Source organism: Salvelinus namaycush, chromosome 19 (genome assembly GCF_016432855.1).
Source record: "Salvelinus namaycush isolate Seneca chromosome 19, SaNama_1.0, whole genome shotgun sequence".
Taxonomy (NCBI): domain Eukaryota; kingdom Metazoa; phylum Chordata; class Actinopteri; order Salmoniformes; family Salmonidae; genus Salvelinus; species Salvelinus namaycush.
In genome coordinates this window covers 27,421,784-27,447,202 of record NC_052325.1, presented here as the reverse complement: position 1 = coordinate 27,447,202, position 25,419 = coordinate 27,421,784, and the positions used below count along the sequence as shown (strand labels likewise).

The window sequence follows — 25,419 nt, the reverse complement described above, 5'->3', positions numbered from 1 at the left end:
TAATGATCAGCCTGTGTTTGATTTAACTTCTCTGACTGACATCGTATACAATATGGGACAAGGCTAGTGATCATACATTTATACAGTCGTATTGATTTTATTTACACCCATATTATTGACAGTGCTGTAATCAGGGTGTATTTTTATCAACTGTCCTATTGACAATGGGTCGAGTACTTTACTGAGAGACTGGTGAGTGGTGAGTGGCCTCTCTGTCTCTCTCTCTCTCTCTCTCTCTCTCTCTCTCTCTCTCTCTCTCTCGCTCTCTCTCTCTCTCTCTGTCTCTCTCTGTCTCTCTCTCTCTTTCAAGGCTACTGACAGACGTGTGTGTGTGTGTGTGTGTGCGCGCGCATGTGTGTGTGATGTCTTTTCATCACATGGTAATAGAGCCGAGGGTGAATAGTGAGGACAGTGTAGATAAGTGTCTGTCTGCTACAGGCAGCATCCACCCCCTCATTCACCTGCTTGTCTGAGTGCTACATTAACACATAGCTATCTCTCCTGTTAAGATATGCTTCTACAGCCTATTCAGGTAGAGCCCTGACTGTCTGGCTTTACCCTGTGATAGCTTGTCCATTTACATCCATTTAAAAGGGTCTGGAGGAGTGATGCTGGTCTCTAACTGAAGAACTGAGGTGTAATAGGTACCCTCACATTATTGAATGTCTCCACAGTTTTTTTGAGTATAACGTTTTGACCTGTAAGTCTTTGTCAGGCTTAACAATAAAAGCAGAAAGGGTTTCACTTACTCTGGCTGTTGTCTATGTGTATTTGCAGTGCGGGACCCAAGGGAGACAACATCTATGAATGGAGATCCACCATCCTGGGACCACCAGGCTCTGTGTACGAGGGGGGGGTCTTCTTCCTAGATATCACCTTCTCATCCGACTACCCCTTCAAGCCACCAAAGGTACTGTACGCTTTATTCACTTGCTTTTTAGGTTTAGAGGTGGTTGGTTAAACAGTTCAGTAACATGGGAGCCTCTGCTTGTGTCCCAAATGTCACCTTGTTCCCTATGTAGGGAATAGGGTGCCGTTTAGGACGTTGCCTCTGTCTGCAGTTAGTCCTCTATTGTTCTACATGGAGGTCAAGGCTGACAGGAGTTTGCTGAGGTCATCAATTGAAACCTTGAGGCTGATTAACATGATGTCTTGTCTTGTCTTGTGTTTTTGACTAACTGTGGCGCTGCCCAGCCATCATCTCCTTGAGGCTACTACACAGCAGCAGTTACACTACAGCACTCTGCTCTACTGTCACATGACTGTGGAGACCAGGGGACCAAAATAACCCTGAGCCATTTAACACAATGCTGTTATTATTGAGAAAGAGAGGCAGCAGCAGCAGCCACTAAGAGAGAAGCCCAGCAGAGTCTCTTTGTGTGTCCCAAATGTCCACTATTCCCTACATAGTGCACTACTTTTGACCCAGGCCCTTTGGGCTCTGGTCAAAAGTAGTGCACTGGTCAAAAGTAGTGCACTACAGTGCCTTCAGAAAGTATACACACAATACCACATAATGTCAAAGTGGAATTATGTTTTTAGAAATGTTTCCAAATGAATATAAAATGAAAAGTGGAAATGTCTAGAGTCAATAAGTATTCAACCCCTTTGTATGGCAAGCAGGAGTAAACATGTGCTTAACTAGTCCCATAATAAGTTGCATGGACTCACTCTCTGTGCAATAGTGTTTAACATGATTTATGAATGACTACCTCATCTCTGTCCTCCACACATACAGTTATCTGTAAGGTCCCTCAGTCGAGCAGTGAATTTCAAACAGATTTAACCACAAAGGCAAGGGGGGAAGGTTTTCCAATGCCTCGCAAAGAAGGGCACCTATTGGTAGGTGGGTAAAACATTTAAATATCCCTTTGAGCATGGTGAAGCTATTAATTACACTTTGGATGGTGTATCAATACACCTAGTCACAACAAAAATACAGGCGTCCTTCCTAACCGGAGAGGAAGGAAACCGCTCAGGGATTTCACCATGAGGCCAATGGTGACTTTAAAACGGTTACATAGTTTAATGGCTGTGATAGGAGAAAAGTGAGGATGGATCAGCAACATTGTAGTTACTCCACAATACTAACCTAAGGGACAGAGTGAAAAGAAGGAAAACATGCATCCTGTTTGCAACAAGGCACCAAAGTAATACTGCAAAAAAAATTCCAAAAGCAATTTACTTTTTGTCCTGAATACAAAGTGTTATGTTTGGGGCAAATCCAATACATTACTGAATACCACTCTCCATATTGTTATTATACCCACTTGTTTCAATCTTGGCTCATCGCTGCAACTCCCCAACGGGCTCAGGAGAGGCGAAGGTATGCAGACTAGCTGGCTGGTATGTTTACGGACATCGCTCCCTATCCCAGTCTGCTGTCCCCACATGCTTCAAGATGGCCACCATTGTTCCTGTACCCAAGAAAGCAAAGATAACTGAACTAAATGACTATCGCACCGTAGCATTCACTTCTGTCATCATGAAGTGCTTTGAGAGACTAGTCAAGGATCATATCACCTCCACCTTACCTGACACCCTAGACCCACTTCAGTTTGCATACCGCCCCAACAGGTCCACAGACAATGCAATCACCATCACACTGCACACTGCCCTATCCCATCTGGACAAGAGGAATACCTTTGTAAGAATGCTGTTCATTGACTACAGCTCAGCATTCAACACCATAGTACCCTCCAAGCTCATCATTAAGCTTGAGGCCCTGGGTCTCAACCCCGCCCTGTGCAATTGGGTCCTGGACTTTCTGATAGGCCGCCCCCAGGTGGTGAAGGTAGGAAACAACATCTCCATTTCGCTGATCCTCAACACTGGGGCCCCACAAGGGTGCGTGCTCAGCCCCTTCCTCTAATCCCTTTTTACCCATCACTGCGCAGCAATGCACGCCTCCAATTCAATCATCAAGTTTCCAGACGACACAACAGTGGTGGGCTTAAATTACCAACAACGACGGGACAGCCTACAGGGAGGAGGTGAGGGCACTCGGAGTGTGGTGTCAGGAAAACAACCTTTCACTCAATGTCAACAAAACAAAGGAGATGATAGTGGATTTCAGGAAACAGCAGAGGGAGCACCCCCCTATCCACATCAACGGGACAGCAGTGAAGAAGGTGAAACGTTTTAAGTTCCTCAGCTTACACATCACGGACAAATTGAAATGGTCCACCCACACAGACAGTGTGGTGAAGAAGGTGCAACAGCAAAATTTGGCTTGACACCTAAAACCCTCACACACTTTTACAGACGCACAATTGAGAGCATCCTGTTGGGCTGTATCATCGCCTGGTATGCCAACTGCACCGCCTTCAACCGCAAGGCTCTCCAGAGGGTGGTGCGGTCTGCACAAGGCATCACCGGGGGCAAACTACCTGCCCTCCAGGACACCTACAGCACCCGATGTCACAGGAAGGCCAAGAAGATCATCGAAGACTACAACCACCCGAGCCACTCCGCTACCATCCAGAAGACGAGGTCAGTACAGGTGCATCAAAGCTGGGACCGAGAGACTGAAAAACAGCTTCTATCTCAAGGCCATCAGACTGTTAAACAGCCATCGCTAACACAGAGAGACTGCTGCCTATATACTGACTCAAACCTCCAGCCACTTTAATAAATGGATCACTTCTCACTTTTTACAAAGTGCCACTTTAATAATGTTTACATATCTTACATTACTCATCTCATATGTATATACTGTATTTTATACCATCTATTGCATATTGCCTATGCCACTCGGCCATCGCTCATCCATATATTTATATGTACATATTCTTATTCCATCACTTTACATTTGTGTGTATTAGGTAGTTGTGAAATTGTTAGAATACTTGTTAGATACTGCTGCAATGTCGGAACTAGAAGAAAAAGCATTTCGCTACACTCGCATTAACATCTGCTAACCATGTGTATGTGACCAATAAAATTTGATTTGAAGTCATGTGTCCGCCAGAAACATGACCCACCTAACAACGTCCTTTACATTTACATTTACATTTAAGTCATTTAGCAGACGCTCTTATCCAGAGCGACTTACAAGTTGGTGCATTCACCTTATGATATCCAGTGGAACAACCACTTTACAATAGTGCATCTAACTCTTTTAAGGGGGAGGGGGGGGTTAGAAGGATTACTTTATCCTATCCTAGGTATTCCTTAAAGAGGTGGTGTTTCAGTTGTTTCCGGAAGGTGGTGATTGACTCCGCTGACCTGGCGTCGTGGGGGAGTTTGTTCCACCATTGGGGTGCCAGAGCAGCGAACAGTTTTGACTGGGCTGAGCGGGAGCTGTACTTCCTCAGAGGTAGGGAGGCGAGCAGGCCAGAGGTGGATGAACGCAGTGCCCTTGTTTGGGTGTAGGGCCTGATCAGAGCCTGAAGGTACGGAGGTGCCGTTCCCCTCACAGCTCCGTAGGCAAGCACCATGGTCTTGTAGCGGATGCGAGCTTCAACTGGAAGCCAGTGGAGAGAGCGGAGGAGCGGGGTGACGTGAGAGAACTTGGGAAGGTTGAACACCAGACGGGCTGCGGCGTTCTGGATGAGTTGTAGGGGTTTAATGGCACAGGCAGGGAGCCCAGCCAACAGCGAGTTGCAGTAGTCCAGACGGGAGATGACAAGTGCCTGGATTAGGACCTGCGCCGCTTCCTGTGTGAGGCAGGGTCGTACTCTGCGAATGTTGTAGAGCATGAACCTACAGGAACGGGTCACCGCCTTGATGTTAGTTGAGAACGACAGCGTGTTGTCCAGGATCACGCCAAGGTTCTTAGCACTCTGGGAGGAGGACACAATGGAGTTGTCAACCGTGATGGCGAGATCATGGAACGGGCAGTCCTTCCCCGGGAGGAAGAGCAGCTCCGTCTTGCCGAGGTTCAGCTTGAGGTGGTGATCCGTCATCCACACTGATATGTCTGCCAGACATGCAGAGATGCGATTCGCCACCTGGTTATCAGAAGGGGGAAAGGAGAAGATTAATTGTGTGTCGTCTGCATAGCAATGATAGGAGAGACCATGTGAGGATATGACAGAGCCAAGTGACTTGGTGTATAGCGAGAATAGGAGAGGGCCTAGAACAGAGCCCTGGGGGACACCAGTGGTGAGAACACGTGGTGCGGAGACAGATTCTCGCCACGCCACCTGGTAGGAGCGACCTGTCAGGTAGGACGCAATCCAAGCGTGGGCCGCGCCGGAGATGCCCAACTCGGAGAGGGTGGAGAGGAGGATCTGATGGTTCACTGTATCAAAGGCAGCCGATAGGTCTAGAAGGATGAGAGCAGAGGAGAGAGAGTTAGCTTTAGCAGTGCGGAGCGCCTCCGTGACACAGAGAAGAGCAGTCTCAGTTGAATGACTAGTCTTGAAACCTGACTGATTTGGATCAAGAAGGTCATTCTGAGAGAGATAGCAGGAGAGCTGGCCAAGGACGGCACGTTCAAGAGTTTTGGAGAGAAAAGAAAGAAGGGATACTGGTCTGTAGTTGTTGACATCGGAGGGATCGAGTGTAGGTTTTTTCAGCAGGGGTGCAACTCTCGCTCTCTTGAAGGCGGAAGGGACGTAGCCAGCGGTCAAGGATGAGTTGATGAGCGAGGTGAGGTAAGGGAGAAGGTCTCCGGAAATGGCCTGGAGAAGAGAGGAGGGGATAGGGTCAAGCGGGCAGGTTGTTGGGCGGCCGGCCGTCACAAGACGCGAGATTTCATCTGGAGAGAGAGGGGAGAAAGAGGTCAAAGCACAGGGTAGGGCAGGGTGAGCAGAACCAGCGGTGTCGTTTGACTTAGCAAACGAGGATCGGATGTCGTCGACCTTCTTTTCAAAATGGTTGACGAAGTCATCCGCAGAGAGGGAGGAGGAGGGGGGAGGGGGAGGAGGATTCAGGAGGGAGGAGAAGGTGGCAAAGAGCTTCCTAGGGTTAGAGGCAGATGCTTGGAATTTAGAGTGGTAGAAAGTGGCTTTAGCAGCAGAGACAGAAGAGGAGAATGTAGAGAGGAGGGAGTGAAAGGATGCCAGGTCCGCAGGGAGGCGAGTTTTCCTCCATTTCCGCTCGGCTGCCCGGAGCCCTGTTCTGTGAGCTCGCAATGAGTCGTCGAGCCACGGAGCAGGAGGGGAGGACCGAGCCGGCCTGGAGGATAGGGGACATAGAGAGTTAAAGGATGCAGAAAGGGAGGAGAGGAGGGTTGAGGAGGCAGAATCAGGAGATAGGTTGGAGAAGGTTTGAGCAGAGGGAAGAGATGATAGGATGGAAGAGGAGAGAGTAGCGGGGGAGAGAGAGCGAAGGTTGGGACGGCGCGATACCATCCGAGTAGGGGCAGTGTGGGAAGTGTTGGATGAGAGCGAGAGGGAAAAGGATACAAGGTAGTGGTCGGAGACTTGGAGGGGAGTTGCAATGAGTTTAGTGGAAGAACAGCATCTAGTAAAGATGAGGTCAAGCGTATTGCCTGCCTTGTGAGTAGGGGGGGAAGGTGAGAGGGTGAGGTCAAAAGAGGAGAGGAGTGGAAAGAAGGAGGCAGAGAGGAATGAGTCAAAGGTAGACGTGGGGAGGTTAAAGTCACCCAGTACTGTGAGAGGTGAGCCATCCTCAGGAAAGGAACTTATCAAGGCGTCAAGCTCATTGATGAACTCTCCAAGGGAACCTGGGGGGCGATAAATGATAAGGATGTTAAGCTTGAAAGGGCTGGTAACTGTGACAGCATGGAATTCAAAGGAGGCGATAGACAGATGGGTCAGGGGAGAAAGAGAGAATGTCCACTTGGGAGAGATGAGGATCCCAGTGCCACCACCCCGCTGACCAGAGGCTCTCGGGGTGTGCGAGAACACGTGGGCAGACGAGGAGAGAGCAGTAGGAGTAGCAGTGTTATCTGTGGTAATCCATGTTTCCGTCAGTGCCAAGAAGTCGATGGACTGGAGGGAAGCATAGGCTGAGATGAACTCTGCCTTGTTGGCCGCAGATCGGCAGTTCCAGAGGCTGCCGGAGACCTGGAACTCCACGTGGGTCGTGCGCGCTGGGACCACCAGGTTAGAGTGGCGGCGGCCACGCGGTGTGAAGCGTTTGTATGGTCTGTGCAGAGAGGAGAGAAGAGGGATAGACACATAGTTGACAGGCTACAGAAGAGGCTACGCTAATGCAAAGGAGATTGGAATGACAAGTGGACTACACGTCTCAAATGTTCAGAAAGTTAAGCTTACGTTGCAAAAAATCTTATTGACTAAAATGATAGTGCTGCTGGCTGGTGGAGTAGGCTAGCTAGCAGTGGCTGCGTTGTTGACTTAGTTTGAAAGTGTAGCTGGCTAGGTAGCCTCGGTAACTGGCTAGGTAACCTTGACAATTACTCTAACTACACAATTATCTTGGATACAAAGACAGCAAAGACAACTATGTAGCCAGCTAACACTACACTAATCAAGTCGTTCCGTTGTAATGTAATAGTTTCTACAGTGCTGCAATTTGGTAGACGGTAGACGTTGGCTAGCTGCTAGCTGCTGGCTAGCTAGCAGTGTTGACTAGGACGAAAATAGCTGACTAGCTAACCTCGGTAATTACGATAATACTCTAAACTACACAATTATCTTTGATACAAAGATGGCTATGTAGCTAGCTAAGATCAGACAAGTCAAACCGTTGTACTGTAATGAAATGTAATACTACCTGCGGAGCGAAATGCGACCACTCGCTCCACCAGTGCTGCTATTCGGTAGACGCGCAGCGGTCTAAGGCACTGCATTGCAGCAGTGCCATTGCAGCAAACCCTCCCCTAAGCCAGACGACGGTCCTTAAGACCCACCAGCCAGCCGCACCAATGTTTCGGAGGATACACTGTTCAACTGGCATTTGGGGTCAGCCTACAGGCACCCGGCCCACCACAATGAGTCATTAGAGCACAATGAGCCAAGTAAAGCCCCACCGGCCAAACCCTCCCCTAAGCCAGACGACGCTTGGCCAATTGTGCACCGTCCTATGGGACTCACGACCATGGCTGGTTGTGGCACAGCCCAGGATATGAACCCAACACCGTAGTAATGCCTCTAGCACTGCTGCAATGCAGTGCCTTAGACCGCTGCGCCACTCGGGAGCCCCATATTTTCAAGTATAGTGGTGGGTGCATTATGTTATGGGTATGCTTGTAATCGTTAAGGATTAGGGAGTTTTTCAGGATAAAAAATAAACGGAATGCAGCTAAAACACAAGGCCAAATCTACACTGTAGTTGCTTACCAAGAAGACAGTGAATGTTCCTGAGTGGCCGAGTTACAGTTTTGACTTAAATCTACTTCAAAATCTATGGCAAGACCTGAACATGGTTGTCTAGCAATGATCAACAACCAATTTGACAGAGCTTGAAGAAATTTCAAAAGAATAATGGACAAATGTTGCGCAATCCAGGTGTGGAAAGCTTAGAGACTTACCCAGAAAGACTCACAGCTATAATCCCTGTCAAATGTGCTTCTACAAAGGATTGACCCAGGGGTGTGAATACTTATGTAAATGAGACATTTCTGTTTTTAATTTTCAATAAATGTGCAAAAATTTCAATAAACATGTTTTCACTTTGTCGTTAGGGGGTATTGTGTGTAAAAAAATAAATATTTAATTAATTTTTAAATCAGGCTGTAACAACAAAAAGGTGGAATAATTCAAGGGGTATGAATACTTTCTAAAGGCAGGGAGTAGGGTGCCTTTTGGGATACAGCTTCTTGTCTGTTATAGGCACTGCAGGGGCGCCTCTTTTTTAGAAGCGTATATTCTCAGTAATAGGCTACAACAGGCTACACTGCCTATTATGTCTCTGAGAAAACTATATGGGAGGTGGATATAATCAGGATCATAATAGCTTTCTGCTAGTGGAGGGGAGCAGTAGGGTTATTTCATAGAAAGCAATCCCATTTCACATAAAACTAACATAATCTATTTAGGAGAAATCACCCTCAGAACTAAAAGCTTTACCACTCTATACTGGACTGAGGGGGTGTCATGATATGTTTGCTCTGTCTAACAGTTTTATTATTCAACACAAATCCCCTGTTTACAGTGATGGGATTAGCCTTTACAGTGGTTATGGTAATACAAGACTCAGTCTGGCTCGTCTGGTTTCTATTAACATGTCATAAAGATGGCATATACAGTTTGACTGGAGAGGGAGAGGGAGTCAGACCCCAGGGTAATTGGTAGCATGGAGGGGAACCACACCGCCTCTGAACAAGTCTACTCTCTCTCTCCTCTCTTTCTCTCTCTCTCTCGCTCTCTGTCTCTTTCTCTCTCTCTTATCTCTCTCTCTCTCTAATGTCAAAGCCATAAACAGCTAGTGGTATCATTAAGATCATTGGCTGTGCGTGGCCCTTATTGGTTTCCCCTGCAATAAGGGCTGCTCAGAGAGAGAAGGCCTCAATGGGATGGATGTTAAAAGACTTCCCTTATGTAAACACCACATGATTTCACATGTGGAAAATCACATGATTTCACATGTGACATTTCCACATGTTTTGCACATGTGAAATCATGTGTTTTTGTAACATTGTGAAACTATGTGTTTTTGGAACACTTCACATGATGATATTTCACATGTGGATGTTCACGTGATCGCATAACCTTTCACTTGTGGACTCAAGTTTTAACACGAGATTTCACAGGTGATGCCCTGCTGTCACGCCCTGGCCTTAGTATTCTTTGTTTTCTTTATGTTTTTTAGTTAGGTCAGGGTGTGACATGAGGAATGTATGTGTTTGGTAGTTGTCTATGTTCTATGTTGCATGTGTGCACTTAGTTCAGGTTTAGCTTCACGATCGTTTGTTTTGTTCATTTTGTAAGTGTTTGCGCCCACTCCCTGTACTTACCGTGGAGAGCGAGAGTACGGGCAGACACCGTGTTACGCAGTAGAGCGCACGGTGTCTCCTGTACGTGTGCATAGCCCGGTGCGGGTTATTCCACCTCCCCGCACTGGCAGGGCTAGATTGAGTATTGAGCCGGATGTCATGAAGCCGGCCCTACATATCTGGCCACCAGTACGTCTCCTCGGGCCGGCTTACATGGCACCAGCCTTACGCATGGTGTCCCCGGTTCGCCTACATAGCCCGGTGCGGGTTATTCCACCTCCCCGCACTGGTCGGGCGACGGGGAGCATACAACCAGGTAAGGTTGGGCAGGCTCAGTGCTCAAGGGAGCCAGTACGCCTGCACGGTCCGGTATTTCCGGCGCCACCTCCCCGCTCCAGCCCAGTACCACCAGTGCCTACACCACGCACCAGGCTTCCAATGCGTCTCCAGAGCCCTGTTCCTCCTCCACGCACTCTCCCTGTGGTGCGTGTATCCAGCCCAGTGCCTCCAGTTCCGGCACCACGCATCAAGCCTCCTGTGCGTCTCCAGAGCCCTGTACGCACTGTTCCTTCTCCCCGTACTCGCCCTGATGTGCGTGCCCTCAGCCCGGTAACACCAGTGCCGGTACCACGCACCAGGCCTATAGTACGCCTTGAGAGTCCAGTGTGCCCTGTTGTTGTTCCCCGCACTAGCCTGAAGGTGCGTGTTCTTAGCCCGGTACCTCCAGTTCCGGCACCACGCACCAGGCCTACAGTGCGTCTCAGCCGGCCAGAGTCTGCCGTCTGCCCAGCGGCGCCTGAACTGCCCGTCTGCCGAGCGGCGCCTGAACTGCCCGTCTGCCCAACGCCGTCTGAACTGTCCGTCTGCCAAGCGTCGCATGAACTGCCCGTCGGTACTGAGCCTTCAAAGCCGCCCGTCTGCCATGAGCCTGCAAAGCCGCCCGTCTGCCATGAGCCTACAGAGCCGTCCGCCAGACAGGAGCCGCTAGAGCCTTCCGCCAGACAGGAGCCGCTAGAGCCTTCCGCCAGACAGGAGCAGCCAAAGCCTTCCGCCAGACAGGAGCAGCCAAAGCCTTCCGCCAGACAGGATCAGCCAGAGCCTTCCGCCAGACAGGATCAGCCAGAGCCGTCAGCGAGCCATGACCAGCCAGAGCCGTCAGCGAGCCATGACCAGCCAGAGCCGTCAGCGAGCCATGACCAGCTAGAGCCGTTATCCAGCCATGACCAGCCAGAGCCGTCATCCAGCCATGACCAGCCAGAGCCGTCATCCAGCCATGACCAGCCAGAGCCGTCATCCAGCCATGACCAGCCAGAGCCGTCATCCAGCCATGACCAGCCAGAGCCGTCATCCAGCCATGACCAGCCAGAGCCGTCATCCAGCCATGACCAGCCAGAGCCGTCATCCAGCCATGACCAGCCAGAGCCGTCATCCAGCCAGGATCCGCCAGAGCCAGCCAGCCAGGATCCGCCAGAGCCAGCCAGCCAGGATCCACCATCCAGTCCGGTGCTGCCGTCCCTCAGTCCGGAGCTGCCGTCCCTCAGTCCGGAGCTGCCGCCCCTCAGTCCGGAGCTGCCCCTCATTCCGGTGCTGCCCCTTAGTCCGGTGCTGCCCCTTAGTCCGGTGGGGTTAATTTGGAGGGTGGCCATTTGGAGGAAGCTACCAAAGCGGGTATTGACAATGGTGGAGTGGGGGCCACGTCCCGCACCCGAGCCGCCGCCATGATGGGGCCCACCCCGGACCCTCCCCTTTCTATTTCAGGTTGTGCGGTCGGAGTCCGCACCTTTGGGGGGGGGGGGGTACTGTCACGCCCTGGCCTTAGTATTCTTTGTTTCTCAGGGTGTGACATGGGGAATGTATGTGTTTGGTAGTTGTCTATGTTCTATGTTGCATGTGTGCACTTAGTTCAGGTTTAGCTTCACGATCGTTTGTTTTGTTCATTTTGTAAGTGTTTGTTTTTCCTTCATTAAAAGAAGATGTATTTTTCACGCGCTGCGCCTTGGTCCTCTCTCTCTTATCAAGACGATCGTGACACCTGCAAACAAAAATGTGTCTTCATGATACACACACAGTGTTTTCAACTTACATATTGGACACATATAACTACATTGTGTATGTTTATTTATATAGTAATTATTATTCAACATGTCTTTACCTGGGATTAAACCTCACAACCTCTTGGTTCACTGCATTCCAATCGTCCTACTACGCCACCATGTCTGTGTCATTAACTCATTTCACCTGTATTCCTAGACTTTGGAATTCTAAGTACATCTCAGATTTGCTAAAAATACACTCACCTGATTCAGTGTATTTTTAGCAAATCTGAGATTCAGGTGTAACATTAAAGTAAAATAATATGCCCACCAACATTAGACAACGTCACAGAAAACCCTCAAATTGCTGAAATAAGTAAATGTAATCAATGATGAGAGAATAGTCAGAATAACTGATAACTAAAATAGCAGTGCAGATGTCACTCTTTTGCTAAGTGCAGAGATGTATTATAGTTGTTGAATGTGTATGGGAATGTTATAGACTTTGTTGTGCAGCAGTAAGGGCAGTATACCTCAAATCCAGAGGTTGTGTGTTCAAATCCCAGGTGGGGTCATACTTTAGCTGAACAGTGACATCACATGACATTTCACATGTGAAAAACATATGTGAAGTTTCAAAACCAAATTTGTGAAGTGTTCCAAAAACACATTTTCACAAGTGAAATGTCACATGTGAAGTGTTCCAATAACATGTTTTCACATGTGAAGTGTTCACATAATTTCACATGTGAAATGTCAAATCATGTGATTTTCCACAGGTGAAATAATGTGGTCCAACATGTTAGCCATTGCTGTAATAGGATACTGTATTAGTGTTTTGATATATGTTTACTGTCAATTGCAATGCACATGGGTAGACTACTTTTTGGCCATCATGCAAATTAACATGATACACTGATTATTTTATAGTAAGTTACCAGCTACTTTTTATGTATTTCCACAGCTGAACTGTATTTTGTCATTAAATATACAACAACGAACTATGCTGCCAATCAGCAAGTGATGTGTATGTTGTCAACAGAAGAGTCAGTGAAGGCACAGTAGGTTACGAGCAAAGATTGCTAGTGGTAGCAAGTGTCCTAAAGGTTACTGTCCCCCAAAAATTGGCAGAATGTATCTGTTAATTTGACAATAACTTACTAATTAGTAGTTTCCAAGTAAAACATGACAAATTCACAGCAACTTCTTGCAACAAGTTGCCATTAACTTACTGGAAAAAGCACAATAACCTCTTTACATTGCAGCTCATTAGTGTAGCATGCTCTTACAAAGTTTGCAGAAAAGAGGTGCTTGACTTGCATCGGCATAACCATCAAACACTTAAACTGCTACAACAGTTGCTTGAGCACTGCTAGTTTTACGTTAATGTTACGTTGGTGGTGATAATTGCACAATTATTTACTTGATTCTGGGCAGCGTTGAATAATGCAGAAATGCATTCCTGCCAATAAGTATGTGGCCCATATGTATTTCACACTCACAGATCTGGTGTTGTAGCTGCACTGTAGCAGGACATTTCATGTTGTTAGCGTCCGAGAGGTTATGAATTCAAATTCCATTCAAAGTCCCAATTGTGGTCACAGTACAAGATTCTACAGTAATTGAAATCAGATTTTTTATTTATTTTATTTATTTCACCTTTATTTAACCAGATAGGCCAGTTGAGAACAAATTCTAATTTACAACTGCGACCTGGCCAATATAAAGCAAAGCAGTGCGACAAAAACAACAACACAGAGTTACACATAAACAAACGTACAGTCAATAACACAAAAGAAAAGAAAAATAGAAAAATCTATGTACAGTGTGTGAAAATGTAGAAGAGAAGGGAGGAAGGCAATAAATAGGCCATAGAGGCGAAAATAATTACATTCAGCATTAATACTGGAGTGATAGATGTGCAGATGATGATGTGCAAGTAGAGATACTGGGGTGCAAAAGAGCAAGAGGGTAAGTAATAATATGGGGATGAGGTAGTCGGATGTGCTATTTACAGATTGGCTGTGTACAGGTACAGTGATCGGTGAGCTGCTCTGACAGCTGATGCTTAAAATTAGAGAGGGGGTTATAAGACTCCAGCTTCAGAGATTTTTGCAATTCGTTGGCAGCAGAGAACTGGAAGGAAAGGCGGCCAAAGGAAGTGTTGGCTTTGGGGATGACCAGTGAAATATACCTGCTGGAGCGCATGCTACGGGTGGGTGTTGCTATGGTGACCAGTGAGCTGAGATAAGGTAGGGCTTTACCTACCGAAGACTTATAGATGACCTGGAACCAGTGGGTTTGGCGACGGATATGTAGTGAGGGTGTCACGTTCCTGACCTGTTTTCTGTTGTTTGGTATGTGTTTAATTGGTCAGGGCGTGAGTTTGGGTGGGTAGTCTATGTTATGTGTTTTCTATGTTGGGTTAATGGGTTGCCTGGTATGGCTCTCAATTAGAGGCAGGTGTTTGGCGTTTCCTCTGATTGAGAGCCATATTAAGGTAGGTTGTTTCACATTGTTTGTTGTGGGTGGTTGTCTTCCATGTCTGTGTACTGCACCACACGGGACTGTTTCGGTTTGTTCGTTCGTTTTATGTAGTCTGTTCCTGTTCATGCGTTCTTCGTGTTTATGTAAGTTCGTTAGTTCAGGTCTGTCTACGTGCGTTTGTTATTTTGTAATTATCAAGTGTATTTCGTGTCAGTGTTCGTCTTGTCAAATAAATCATTATGTATTCATCACCCGCTGCGCCTTGGTCTCTCACCGAAAGACGACCGTTACAGAACCACCCACCAACAAAGGATCAAGCAGCGGTGTAACGGGAGAGAGAGACAGCGCACGAAGGAGGAATGGACATGGGAGGATGTTTTGAACGGCAAGGGTTGCTACACATGGGAGGAGATCCTGGCTGGAAAGGATCGCCTCCCATGGGAACAGCTGGAGGCAGCTCGGAGAGCGGAGGAAACCGGAGAGAGGAACCGGCGTTATGAGGGGACGCGTCTAGCACGGAAGCCTGTGAGTAAACCCCAAAAATTTCTTGGGGGGGGGGGCTAGAAGGGAGAGTGGCGAAGTCAGGTAGGAGACCTGCGCCCACTCCCTGTACTTACCGTGGAGAGCGAGAGTACGGGCAGACACCGTGTTACGCAGTAGAGCGCACGGTGTCTCCTGTACGTGTGCATAGCCCGGTGCGGGTTATTCCACCTCCCCGCACTGGCAGGGCTAGATTGAGTATTGAGCCGGATGTCATGAAGCCGGCCCTACATATCTGGCCACCAGTACGTCTCCTCGGGCCGGCTTACATGGCACCAGCCTTACGCATGGTGTCCCCGGTTCGCCTACATAGCCCGGTGCGGGTTATTCCACCTCCCCGCACTGGTCGGGCGACGGGGAGCATACAACCAGGTAAGGTTGGGCAGGCTCAGTGCTCAAGGGAGCCAGTACGCCTGCACGGTCCGGTATTTCCGGCGCCACCTCCCCGCTCCAGGCCAGTACCACCAGTGCCTACACCACGCACCAGGTTTCCAGTGCGTCTCCAGAGCCCTGTTCCTCCTCCACGCACTCTCCCTGTGGTGTGTGTATCCAGCCCAGTGCCTCCAGTTCCGGCACCACGCACCAAGCCTCATGTGCGTCCTCAGAGCCCTGTACGCACTGTTCCTTCTCCCCGCACTCGCCCTGAGGTGCGTGACCTCAGCCCGGTACCACCAGTGCCGGTACCACGCACCAGGCCTACTGTGCGCCTCAGCGGGTCAGAGTCGGCCGTCTGCCCAACGCCGCCTGTACTGCGCGTCTGCCCAGCGCCATCTGAGCCATCTGTCTGCCCAGCGCCGTCTGAGCCATCTGTCTGCCCAGCGCCGTCTGAGCCATCTGTCTGTCCAGCGCCGTCTGAGCCATCTGTCTGTCCAGCGCCGTCTGAGCCATCCGTCTGTCCAGCGCCGTCTGAGCCATCCGTCTGCCCAACGCCGTCTGAGCCATCCGTCTGCCCAGCGCCTTCTGAGCCATCCGTCTGCCCAGCGCCTTCTGAGCCATCCGTCTGCCCAGCGCCTTCTGAGCCATCCGTCTGCCCAGCGCCTTCTGAGCCATCCGTCTGCCCAGCGCCTTCTGAGCCATCCGTCTGCCCAGCGCCTTCTGAGCCATCCGTCTGCCCAGCGCCTTCTGAGCCATCCGTCTGCCAAGCGCCTTCTGAGCCATCCGTCTGCCACGAGCCATTAGAGCCGCCCGTCTGTCCCGAGCCATTAGAGCCGTCCGTCTGTCCCGAGCCATTAGAGCCGTCCGTCAGTCAGGAGCCACTAGAGCCGTCCGTCAGTCAGGAGCTGCCAGAGCCGCCAGCCAGTCAGGAGCTGCCAGAGCCGCCAGCCAGTCAGGAGCTGCCAGAGCCGCCAGCCAGTCAGAAGCTGCCAGAGCCGCCAGCCAGTCAGGAGCTGCCAGAGCCGCCAGCCAGTCAGGAGCTGCCAGAGCCGCCAGCGAGTCAGGAGCTGCCAGAACCGCCAGCCAGTCAGGAGCTGCCAAAGCTGCCCTACAGTCATGAGCTGCCCTACAGTCATGAGCTGCCCTACAGTCATGAGCTGCCCTACAGTCATGAGCTGCCCTCCAGTCATGAGCTGTCCTCCAGTCATGAGCTGCCCTCCAGTCATGAGCTGCCCTCCAGTCATGAGCTGCCCTCCAGTCATGAGCTGTCCTCCAGTCATGAGCTGCCCTCCAGTCATGAGCTGCCCTCCAGTCATGAGCTGCCCTCCAGTCATGAGCTGCCCTACAGTCATGAGCTACCCTACAGTCATGAGCTGCCCTACAGTCATGAGCTGCCACCCAGTCCGGAGCTGCCACCCAGTCCGGAGCTGCCACCCAGTCTGGAGCTGCCACTCAGTCCGGAGCTGCCATTAGTACAGAGTTGTCCCTCTGTCCTAAGCTACCTCTCTGTCCGGAGCTACCTCTCTGTCCTGAGCTACCTCTCTGTCCTGAGCTACCTCTCTGTCCTTAGCTACCTCTCTGTCCTGAGCTACCTCTCTGTCCTGAGCTACCTCTCTGGCCTGAGCTACCTCTCGTTCCTGAGTTGTCTCCTCTATGTAGGAGGGGCCTTAGTGAAGGTTCCTGGACCATGGTCGGGGGCGAGGGTCGCCACTCAAAGGACGCTAAGGAGAGGGACAAAGACAGTGGTGGAGTGGTGTCCTCGTCCACCGCCGGAGCCGCCACCGCGGACAGATGCCCACCCAGACCCTCCCCTTGAGTTTTAGGGGTGCGCCCGGAGTTCGCACCTTGAGGGGGGGGTTCTGTCACGTTCCTGACCTGTTTTCTGTTGTTTGGTATGTGTTTAATTGGTCAGGGCGTGAGTTGGGGTGGGTAGTCTATGTTATGTGTTTTCTATGTTGGGTTAATGGGTTGCCTGGTATGGCTCTCAATTAGAGGCAGGTGTTTGGCGTTTCCTCTGATTGAGAGCCATATTAAGGTAGGTTGTTTCACATTGTTTGTTGTGGGTGGTTGTCTTCCATGTCTGTGTACGTGCACCACACGGGACTGTTTCGGTTTGTTTGTTCGTTTTATGTAGTCTGTTCCTGTTCATGCGTTCTTCGTGTTTATGTAAGTTCGTTAGTTCAGGTCTGTCTACGTGCGTTTGTTATTTTGTAATTATCAAGTGTATTTCGTGTCAGTGTTCGTCTTGTCAAATAAATCATTATGTATTCATCACCCGCTGCGCCTTGGTCCACTCTCTCACCGAAAGACGACCGTTACAGAGGGCCAGCCAACGAGAGCGTACAGTTCGCAGTGGTGGGTAGTATATGGGGCTTTGGTGATAAAACGGATGGCACTGTGATAGACTACATCCAGTTTGCTGAGTAGAGTGTTGGAGGCTATTTTGTAAATGACATCGCCGAAGTCAAGGATCGGTAGTCCGTTTTACGCGGGTATGTTTGGCAGCATGAGTGAAGGAGGCTTTGTTGCGAAATAGGAAGTCGATTCTAGATTTAATTTTGGATTGGAGATGCTTAATGTGAGTCTGGAAGGAGAGTTTACAGTCTAAACAGACACCTAGATATTTGTAGTTGTCCACATATTCTAAGTCAGAACCGTCCAGAGTAGTGATGCTAGTCGTGTGGGAGGGTGCGGGAAGAAATCGGTTGAAGAGCATGCACATAGTTTTACTAGCATTTAAAAGCAGTTGGAGGCCACGGTAGGAGTGTTGTATGGCGTTGAAGCTCATTTGGAGGTTTGTTAACACAGTGTCCAAAGCAGGGCCAGATGTATACAGAATGGTGTCGTCTGTGTAGAGGTGGATCAAAGAATCACCAGCATCAAGAGCGACATCAGCATAATGTTTCTTGATATAAATAACTCCTACAAGTTGTTGTGTATATATTTACTTTATTTTCACTGCAACTTTAGGCGAAGTGCACAAGTGTGTTCTTGGCAATAAATATATAGCTGATCTCCTTTATGTCTACAGACCTGGTGGCACAGCAGGAATTTCAGATAGCTAGCAACCAAGCGGTTCTCAGGTTGGTTACCAAGTGATTCAAATTATAGGGCTCCTGAGTGGCACAGCAGTCTAAGGCACTGCATCTCATTGCAAGAGGTGTCCCTACACTCCTTGGTTCGATTCCAGGCTGTATCACATCTGGCCCGTGATTGGGAATCCCATAAGGCGGCGCACAATTGGCCCAGCGTCGTCCGTGTTTGGCCGGGATAGGCTGTCATTATAAATAAGAATTTGTTTTTAACTGACTTGCCTGGTTAAATAAAAAAGAAAGTGGACTGTTTTTTAAATAAAGCATCATACTGTCCATTAACACCATAATTTAGCAATAAAAATACAGTGTCATATTCATGGGATCACATGTAGAAATCTTGCCTCCCCATGTCACATTTATTTCACATGAGATTGTTTTTTTACATGCTGTTACTTGTAGTTTCATGTTATCACATGTTGAGATTTTGCATCCTCATTTTGTCACAATTATTTCACGTTCATTTCACGACATCATGTTCTCACATCTGCTAACATGTTGTCATGTATATTTTTATGTTATCACATGTTGCTTCACATTAACTTTACATTAAATCACACACATGTCACCGACTGGCCTAGCTACCAGATATAGCAGGGAAAGGCTAATAGATATTCACACACCATTTGCTGGTACCTGAGGTCTCCCGGTCTTATCTACTGTATGGTGGCTTAATTATGGGATGTGTTCTTAAGTCAGAACACATCCCACATCCTCCTCAGGTGGCAGGTAGCCTAGCAATTAAGAGCTTTGGGCCAACCGAAAGGTTGTTGGTTCAAATCCCCGAGCCGACTAGGTGAAAAATATGTCGATGTGCCCTTGACCAAGACACTTAACCATAATTGCTACTGTAAGTCGCTCTGGATAAGAGCGTCTGCTAAATGACTCAAATGTAAATGTCAGTAAATGTTCTTTGTCCTCGGTAAATGTTCTAGCTCCTCAGTAAATGTTAGGAACTGAGGAACTGTTAGGAACTGACCACTTCTCATAGGAACTGAGAAGTGGTCTGTGGTCACCACCTGCAGAATCACTCCTTTATTGGGGGTGTCTTGCTAATTGCCTATAATTTCCACCTTTTGTCTATTCCATTTGCACAACAGCATTTGAAATTTATTGTCAATCAGTGTTGCTTCCTAAGTGGACAGTTTGATTTCACAGAAGTGTGATTGACTTGGAGTTACATTGTGTTGTTTAAGTGTTCCCTTTATTTTTTGGAGCAGTGTATTTACTTTATGTTGTCTCCTAGGTGAAGTTCTGCACCTGGATCTACCACTGTAACATCGACAGTCAGGGTTTGGTCTGTCTGGATCTACTTTATGTTATTTCTTAGGTGATGTTAGATCTGCTTTATTTCATTCCCTAGGTGACATTCCGCACCAGGATCTACCACTGTAACATCAACAGTCAGGGTGTGATCTGCCTGGATATCCTGAAGGACAACTGGAGCCCTGCCCTCACCATCTCCAAGGTGCTGCTGTCCATCTGTTCCCTGCTCACAGACTGTAACCCTGGTGAGTGACACAGCGGTCAACCAATTCATACATATAGTATATATACTCTACATGTAACAGACTGCAACCCTGGTGAGTGACACAGCGGTCAACCAATCAGACGTACACTGAGTGTACAAAACATTAAGAAAACCTTCCTAATAGTGAGTTGCACCCCCCTACCTCTCAGAACAGCCTGTATTCATCGGCACATGGACTCCACAATGTGTCCCCGTTCCACAGGGATGCTGGTCCATGTTGACTCCAATGCTTCCCACAGTTGTGTCAAGTTGGCTGGTTGTCCTTTGGGTGGTGGACCATTTTTGAAACACACGGGAAACTGTTAAACGTGGAAAAACCCCAGCAGCGTTGTAGTTCTTGATGCAGACCAGTGTGCCTGGCACCTACTACCACTTAATAAAAGGCACTAGAATCTTTTGTTTTGCCCATTCACCCTCTAAATGAAACACATACACAATCCATGTCTCAATTGTCTCAAGGCTTAAAAATCCTTCTTTAACCTGTCTCCCCTTCATCTACACTGATTTTGAAGTGTTTAACAAGTGACATCAATAAGGGATCATAGCTTTCACATAGATTCACCTGGTCGGTCTGTCATGGAAAGAGCAGGTATTCTTTCATGTTTTGTACACTCAGTGTATAGTAGATATACTGTACACATGTAACAGACTGCAACCCTGGTGAGTGACACAGCGGTCAACCAATCAGACGTACAGTAAATATACTGTACACCAGTAACAGACTGCAAGCCTCAAAACCAAAGAGATTACACTGCACTTGACTTGTAGAATGTTTGCGCTGTGTCAGGGATGGGACAACGGGACAGCCATAAATTTAGAAATCCTACTCAATCTTTCTACCTTGATGCTTGCTTCAATTTCTACTTGATTGAAGTCATTTATACAAAAAAAAACAAAGCAGTCCTGTATGCCTGGCTTGAGACTTGGTGATCTAAGATCGCCCTCTTACTCATGACTGTCTCATCCCTTTCCTCTTGTCATTTTAGACTTCCTCAACCCTCTTACTCATGACTGTCTCATCCCTTTCCTCTTGTCATTTTAGACTTCCTCAACCCTCTTACTCATGACTGTCTCATCCCTTTCCTCTTGTCATTTTAGACTTCCTCAACCCTCTTACTCATGACTGTCTCATCCCTTTCCTCTTGTCATTTTAGACTTCCTCAACCCTCTTACTCATGACTGTCTCATCCCTTTCCTCTTGTCATTTTAGACTTCCTCAACCCTCTTACTCATGCGTTGCTCATCTTTTTCCTGTCTTCTCCCTCTCCTCTCCTCAGCTGACCCTCTGGTTGGTAGCATTGCCACTCAGTACCTGACCAACAGAGCCGAGCATGACAGGATAGCCCGACAGTGGACCAAGAGATACGCCACTTAGAGGTCACGACCCCTAACCACGTCCTGTCTGATCCCCTGTCCACCCAGTCCCCCTGCCTGCAGTGTGAAGGTCCCGGAGGCGACGTCACATCGTGCAACAAATCTTTATAGCCTTTACAATACGGACTTCTGTGTATATGTCTGATTACTGATTCTACTCCTCCACATTTTTCCCTGCTATGAGGACTGGGTCTGAAGAGACAGAAAGATCCAAGCAGGCATTGTCTCACGTCAGATAGCGAAGCGTCGCCTCTGTCTGCACTGATAGTTCATGGCAACACAGAGCGTTAGAATGACGCCATCTGTCGGAAGACAATGCCCAACAAAAGGTAAATGTAATTTGGAGTAGAATTTTGTAGCTGTAGATTTTAGTTATGTTTAAATGCCTCTACTTGCAAGTCTTGCGTTCTTTGGGATATTAAAAAATAAAATGTATTTTGTGATGTAATAAAGGAAACTATTCCTAAAGTCTCAACCAAATATTATGGTGCATTTTAGCCTTCTCCATTATCTGTATGAAGTTAAAGAAGAAAAAACAACTAGCTGATGTAGATTATTAGAGATGATGATGTCATTTATATGAAAGCCAGACACCCATTTCCAGTTATGTAGTTACATTATACTGTTGTGATGACTCTGTTTTACCTTGTCAATTTGTAATGAAAACGAGATTTCATTGAAACCTTTTTGTAGCTCAACAAAAGATGAGCCACCACTGTAACATCCCCAAAACACAATAAACTTGTCCCCAAGGGTTGAATTGTACAGTGTAAACTCATGGATGATTGACATTGGCAGCTGGCATTCAATAACCAGGGTTGCATCCCAAATTACACCATATTCTGACTTGTGACCAGAGCCCATGCGAAGAAGGGCACTACATAGGGGATAGGGTGCAATTTGGGACATAGTGAAAGACTCAATTTGTTCAGGGCCAATGAGTGGAATGAGAGAACCCCGGGAAATGACCAAGACAATGTCATTATGTTACATAGAGTTGGACACTCAGAACTGCTGCTCTGCAAACTGCTGTACTGTTATCTCTTGAGATGTATAATTTCATACTGATTCTACACCTTCTATTACCATATGAGGACTGATGTCTGTAGGAAAAGACGGTGCTCAAATCGACCTAGACTTGAAGTACACATAAAAGGGGAAACAGACACAGCTCTCCATCTCTTGAAGTTAAATCCTATGAGAATAAAACAAAACATTGAAGGATGGAAAGAGAGAAACTGGTAAATGCTATTCAAGTAGAATTTTGTAACTGTAGTAGATTTAGTATGTTCGCTGTAGATATAGTGTTATCTCTATTTTTGCTAGTGGCCTCTGTACTCTATAAACATAGATACAGGTTTTCTGTTTTATTGACGTAGGTTTTTCCGTTATTCTCTATCGATCTCGGACTTGTTTGATGTGTGGTTCAAGAGTTGGTCTCTGAAGAGTAGCTGCTGTCAGTGTTCAGGCTAATTTTTCTATTTTCACTGTCTAGCCTCAACAGTGGAGTGAGAGAGATATTCTCTGGCCTGTATCATAACCCTGGAGATGGATAGAAGAATACCTGGTAGTGGTGCTTTAGGATTAAGACATAGGTACGACTACATACTGGTCTGTGTTTTGTCCCAATTGCTGAGGTTAGGCTGTTGGTATTGCAAGCTAATCCTAGATCTGTATCTAGGGGCAATTTCACCCTTAAAATCACCCTCTCATAGTTAGACCACCCCCTTGTGGTTGGATCTTTGAACTACACACACCTGGAAGAGGCTATTGTTCTAGTACTCATGGTACTCATTGTTCTAGTACTCTTGTTCTACATTGAGTTATGCTCTGACCATAGATAGATATCATGTTGCTGGTTTAATGAAGCAATTTTCATATGATGCGTTGAGAAACCACAGTAAGTAAATGATTACTTGCGGTGTATCTGATGATTCCGACTTTTTTAAGACTAGATGGGAAGAGATGCTTATAAGATAAATGGCTAGTTGAAATTCTAAACTACACTGAACAAAAATATGAAAGGTACATGCAATAATTTCCAAGATTTTACTCAGTTACAGTTCATATAATGATTAGGCCCTAATCTATGGATTTCACATGACTGGGCAGGGGTGCAGCGGTGGGAGCCAGACCCAGCCAATCGTAATGAGTTTTTCCTCACAAAAGGGCTTTATTACAGACAGAAATACCCCTCAGCACCCCCCATCCCCCCTCAGATGATCCCGCAGGTGAAGAAGCCGGATGTGGAAGTCCTGGGCTGGCGTGGCTACATGTGGTCTGCAGTCTCTAAAATGATGTTGGAGGCAGCTTATGGTAAAGACATTTACATTCAAATCTCTGGCATCAGCTCTGGTGGACATCATTCCATTCAGCATACCAATTGCATGCTCCCTCAAAACTTGAGACATCTGTGGCATTGTGTTGTGTGACAAAACTGCACATTTTAAAGTGGCCTTGTATTGTTCCCAGCACAAGGTGCACCTGTGTAATGATCATGCCGTTTAATCAGCTTCTTGATATGCCACACCTGTAAGGTGGATCAATTATCTCGGCAAAGGAGACATTTTCAGTAACAGGGATGTAAAATAAGCTTTTTGTGTTCATGGACAATTTCTGGGATTTTATATTCCAGCTCATGAAACATGGAACCAACACTTTACATGTTGCGTTTATATTTTTGTTCAGTGTAGTTATCACATTGTGTATAACATGAATTACGCTGTGTATATCAGGAATTCTGACTGGAATTATCACAAGAGAAATTGAAGCATAAGGAGAGAGTAATTCATTATCTTTTCAAAGATTGAAAGGATGGAGATCATAAAGGGACATATCACAGACACAAACAAACACACACATAGATTGAGAGAATCCCTATGGCTGGTAGGGCAAGCTGTAATGCTTTCCCTACCATGGGCCAAGTGGGGCCTCACTCTCCACTGAATTTCTCTCAGAGACAGCAGGACTGCCGTCATGAGACAAGGTGGAGTATAGCCCACAAACTCAGGGGTGAGTCACCCCTGAGTTTGAAGCCCCACTTAGCCCATGACTAATGACAGCAGTCCTGCTGTCTCTGAGAGAAATTCAGTGGAGAGTGAGGCTTTCCCACCACCGTGTGTGTGAGGTATGCCTCTCGTATGAGTGTGTGAGTAAGTGAGTGAGGCCTTTCCCACCATTGGCCCCTACCAGAGAAGGGGGAAGAGAGAGAGAGTCGACACAGCAAGACCGGACTAAGATAACCTGACTGGTGAACAGGTCAGGGTTCCATAGCCGCAAGCAGAATAGAAAACTGAATCAGCAGCACAACCAAGTGGACTGCGGACAGGGACAGTCAGGAGTCGTCATGCCAGGTAGTCCTGAGGCATGGTCCTAGGGCTCAGGTCCTCCAGGAGAGAGAGAGATGGGAGAATTAGAGGGAACATACCTAATATCACACAGGAAACCAGATAATACAGGAGAATTACACAAGGTTTGACAGACTAACCCTAGCCCCCCAGCGCATAGACTATTGCAGCATAGATACTGGAGACTGAGACATGGGGGGGGGGGGTCGGGGGACACTGTCCCCGTCCAAAATTACACTCGGACAGGGCCAACCAGGCAGGATATGACCCAACCCACTTTGCTAAAGCACAGCCCCCACACCACCAAAGGGATATCAACAGACCACTAACTTGCTACTATGAGAAAAAGTAGAGTATAGCCCACAAAGATCTCCCCCACCGCACAAGCCCGAGGACAGAAAGGATGGGAGAGCGAGAGCAAGCCAGTGACTCAGCCCCTGTAATAGGGTCAGAGGCTGAGAATCCCAGAGGAGAGTGGGGAGCAGGCCAGGAAGAGACAGCAAGGGTGGTTCGTCGATCCAGGGCATTGACGTTCACCTTTGCACCCCTGGGCCAGACTACACTCAATCATAGGACCTACTGAAGATATGAGTCTTCAGTAAAGACTAAAAGGTTGAGACAAAGTCTGCGTCTCTCACATGGATTGGCAGACCATTCCATAAATATGTAGCTCTATAGGAGAAAGCACTGCCTCCAGCTGTTTGCTTAGAAATTCTAGGAACAATAAGGAGGCTTGTGTCTTGTGACCGTAGTGTACGTGCAGGTATGTACGGCAGGACCAAATCGGCAAGATAGGTAGGAGCAAGTCCATGTAATGCTTTGTATGTTAGCA

The 25,419-nt window shown here is 47.7% G+C and overlaps 1 protein-coding gene across 2 annotated transcripts in view; it reads left to right on the top strand.

The window, feature by feature from the left end:
- The window catches only part of LOC120063782 (ubiquitin-conjugating enzyme E2 E3), a 67,466-nt gene extending 45,461 nt beyond the window's left edge, over positions 1-22,005 (top strand). For both annotated transcript variants that reach the window (XM_039014078.1, XM_039014080.1), the window contains exons 4-6: positions 778-910; positions 19,699-19,846; positions 21,144-22,005. In XM_039014078.1, the coding sequence (XP_038870006.1) occupies positions 778-910; positions 19,699-19,846; positions 21,144-21,241 (379 nt within the window). In that variant the 3' untranslated portion in view covers positions 21,242-22,005. The remainder of the gene's footprint in view (positions 1-777; positions 911-19,698; positions 19,847-21,143) is intronic.
- The last annotated feature ends 3,414 nt before the right edge of the window (positions 22,006-25,419 follow it).